Source organism: Galeopterus variegatus, unplaced genomic scaffold (assembly GCF_000696425.1).
Source record: "Galeopterus variegatus unplaced genomic scaffold, G_variegatus-3.0.2 Scaffold13, whole genome shotgun sequence".
Taxonomy (NCBI): Eukaryota; Metazoa; Chordata; class Mammalia; order Dermoptera; family Cynocephalidae; genus Galeopterus; species Galeopterus variegatus.
In genome coordinates this window covers 1,771,941-1,774,593 of record NW_007726124.1, presented here as the reverse complement: position 1 = coordinate 1,774,593, position 2,653 = coordinate 1,771,941, and the positions used below count along the sequence as shown (strand labels likewise).

The window sequence follows — 2,653 nt, the reverse complement described above, 5'->3', positions numbered from 1 at the left end:
AAAAAAAAAAAAAAAAAAAAAAAAAAAAAAAAAAAAAAAAAAACCAGGTGTTCCCACACAGTGTGAGATTATAAACTGCCAGAGCACATCATGAGCTCTGGGTTCAAATCCTGGCTCTGTCGTTTTCTATTTGTGGCTCTTGAGCAATATATATACCTTCTGTGCCTTCAGTTCCTCATCTGTTACATGAGGAAAACTACCTACCTCATTCATATTGTGAGGTAGTTACTGAGAGGATGAGAGGAGTTCATAAAAGTAAAGCATTTATAGGCATTAGTTAATGGAAGTATTGTTATGGCACAATTTTAAAGAGGGCAATTTGGCAATCTCTACTGAAATTAAAATGTGCATAACTCTCAATGCAATTATTTTTAAATAAGCAACTTTTCCAGTGGATTCTGCTGTGTAGGAATGGGTTAAGAACCACTGCTCTAAACCAAGGACAGTAACAAGATGATGAGCTTACTTTATATAGTCTTTGGCCTGTTATTCCTCTGCGTCACCTAGAATAAGCTTCTCCACCCAGTCATTCAGCAAGATCAAATGAAGGTGAGGATAATGGTTAGGGGCCTGATTCCACTCACTCTGCCATAGACGGGGTTGGCAGCTGCCAAAACACTGCAGCGGGCATTCAGCTGAGCATGGATGCCAGCCTTGGCAATGGTCACTCGACCCTGCTCCATCACTTCGTGAATGGCAGTGCGGTCCATGTCAGACATCTTGTCAAATTCATCGATGCAAACCACACCTCGGTCAGCTAGGACCATGGCTCCTGCTTCCAGACGGCGCTCCCCTGGGAAGTAAGGAGGTAAAAATACATGCTTCTATCTATGTTATAGGGAACAGAGGGGAGGGATTTCAATCTCCTTCCTAGGCACCTCTCACTGTCACACATGAGAATGTAGTAAAGAGGTGTCAGCTTTGAGAGACTTAGAAGAAACACTGGTGGTTCACCTTTTCAACTCCAACCTGAACAATATCTCTGTGTTCCAATTTAACCCCTATGTAACTAGCTTCTCATAAATCTCTATAAATTCTCTTTTCATCCCATCCTCAAGTGATATCCCAATTAAGCCTCTGCTCTCTTCACTGGTCTTCAAATCCCTTCTTCCAGTTCATAAAATAGTACAATTTTCGTTTTTATTTCCCTTCCAATTTGCTAATCTTTCTCCTTTGAGACTCTTTCAAATCACCTTGTNTAGAAGAAACACTGGTGGTTCACCTTTTCAACTCCAACCTGAACAATATCTCTGTGTTCCACTTTAACCCCTATGTAACTAGCTTCTCATAAATCTCTATAAATTCTCTTTTCATCCCATCCTCAAGTGATATCCAAATTAAGCCTCTGCTCTCTTCACTGGTCTTCAAATCCCTTCTTCCAGTTCATAAAATAGTACAATTTTCATTTTTATTTCCCTTCCAATTTGCTAATCTTTCTCCTTTGAGACTCTTTCAAATCACCTTGTAGGAAACAGTCTTATCCACAGAAGGCCTCCCAAAACAAATAATTCAGCTTCTATTGCTGGATACTTGGTCCCCTGAAATCTGGCCTAACTAACCTCTCCACTGTATCTTCCAAACACAATCCAGTGCCTAGAGCAAAGCTCAAAGACAATTCATGCTCAATCTCATTGCTGGGTCTTTGCCAACGACCCCTTACACTCTCACCTGTTTCCTGGTCTGTGGTGACAGCAGCCGTCAGACCCACTCCAGAGGAGCCCCGGCCAGTGGTGGGGATGGCCCGGGGTGCAGTGCAAAGCACATACCGCAGAAGCTGAGACTTGGCAACCGATGGGTCTCCTGCAGAATGGGGGCAGTAGTGACTCTAGGAAACTCCCCATCCCCCAGCAAGTTCTGCTTTCTAGCATGGCTCTTGGCACAACAGAGACATACAGTAGTTGGCTATTTGTATTAATTCCTTCACTTTTCCCTTTATCAGTCATAGAGGAATATATATATTATAAATCAGAAATTCCAGAAATGGTTTTTAAAATCATAAATTCCTCTACAGAATCATAGCCTTTTGCCCTTCAATGGGACTAAAATATTGCCAGGTATAGAATACACAATCTTATATATTAGGTCCCCACAACCACACTCAACAAGGTAATAACAACAGCCTAACGCAAATCCCCAACACCATACCTATTAGAAGAATATTGATGTCCCCACGGATATGGCTGCCATTTTCTAGGTCACGTTCCACCCCTCCTAAGAGTAAGCAGAGGATTGCCTTCTTGACATAGTCATGCCCATGGATACTAGGAGCCAATGATCTAGCCAGCTGGTCAAAGATATCCTAGAGGACAAATAACCAATGGAGTGCAAGAACCAGTGAGATTCAGTGGAGCTTTGCAGAGCTCTGCTTTATACTTAGCCTAAAGAAATTGCTTGAAGAAATATACAAATACTTGTATAGACACTGTTCCTAATTGCAAAAGCTTCTCTACTCTAAGACAATCACATTATCAGACCATTATCAAAGCAGGCACAGAGGCAGCCTGGATTCCAAAAGTTGTTTAGAGGTTTAATCTTTAACAACAAAAAAAAACTTGTTCCCAGGTTCAAAACATTTTAGGTTAAATAAGAATGTGGGGCCGGCCCGGTGGCGCACTGGATAGTGCGCCGCTTGGGAAATGCGGCGGCGCTCCCG

General features: G+C 42.1%; 1 protein-coding gene across 1 annotated transcript in view; it reads right to left on the bottom strand.

Moving 5' to 3' along the window:
- MCM3 (minichromosome maintenance complex component 3) overlaps positions 1 to 2,653 on the bottom strand; it is a 23,269-nt gene that overhangs the window by 11,106 nt on the left and 9,510 nt on the right. The window contains exons 7-9 of the mRNA XM_008594751.1: positions 2,146 to 2,299; positions 1,669 to 1,800; positions 585 to 793 (exon numbers count right to left, since the gene is read on the bottom strand). Coding sequence (XP_008592973.1) covers positions 585 to 793; positions 1,669 to 1,800; positions 2,146 to 2,299 — 495 coding nt within the window. The remainder of the gene's footprint in view (positions 1 to 584; positions 794 to 1,668; positions 1,801 to 2,145; positions 2,300 to 2,653) is intronic.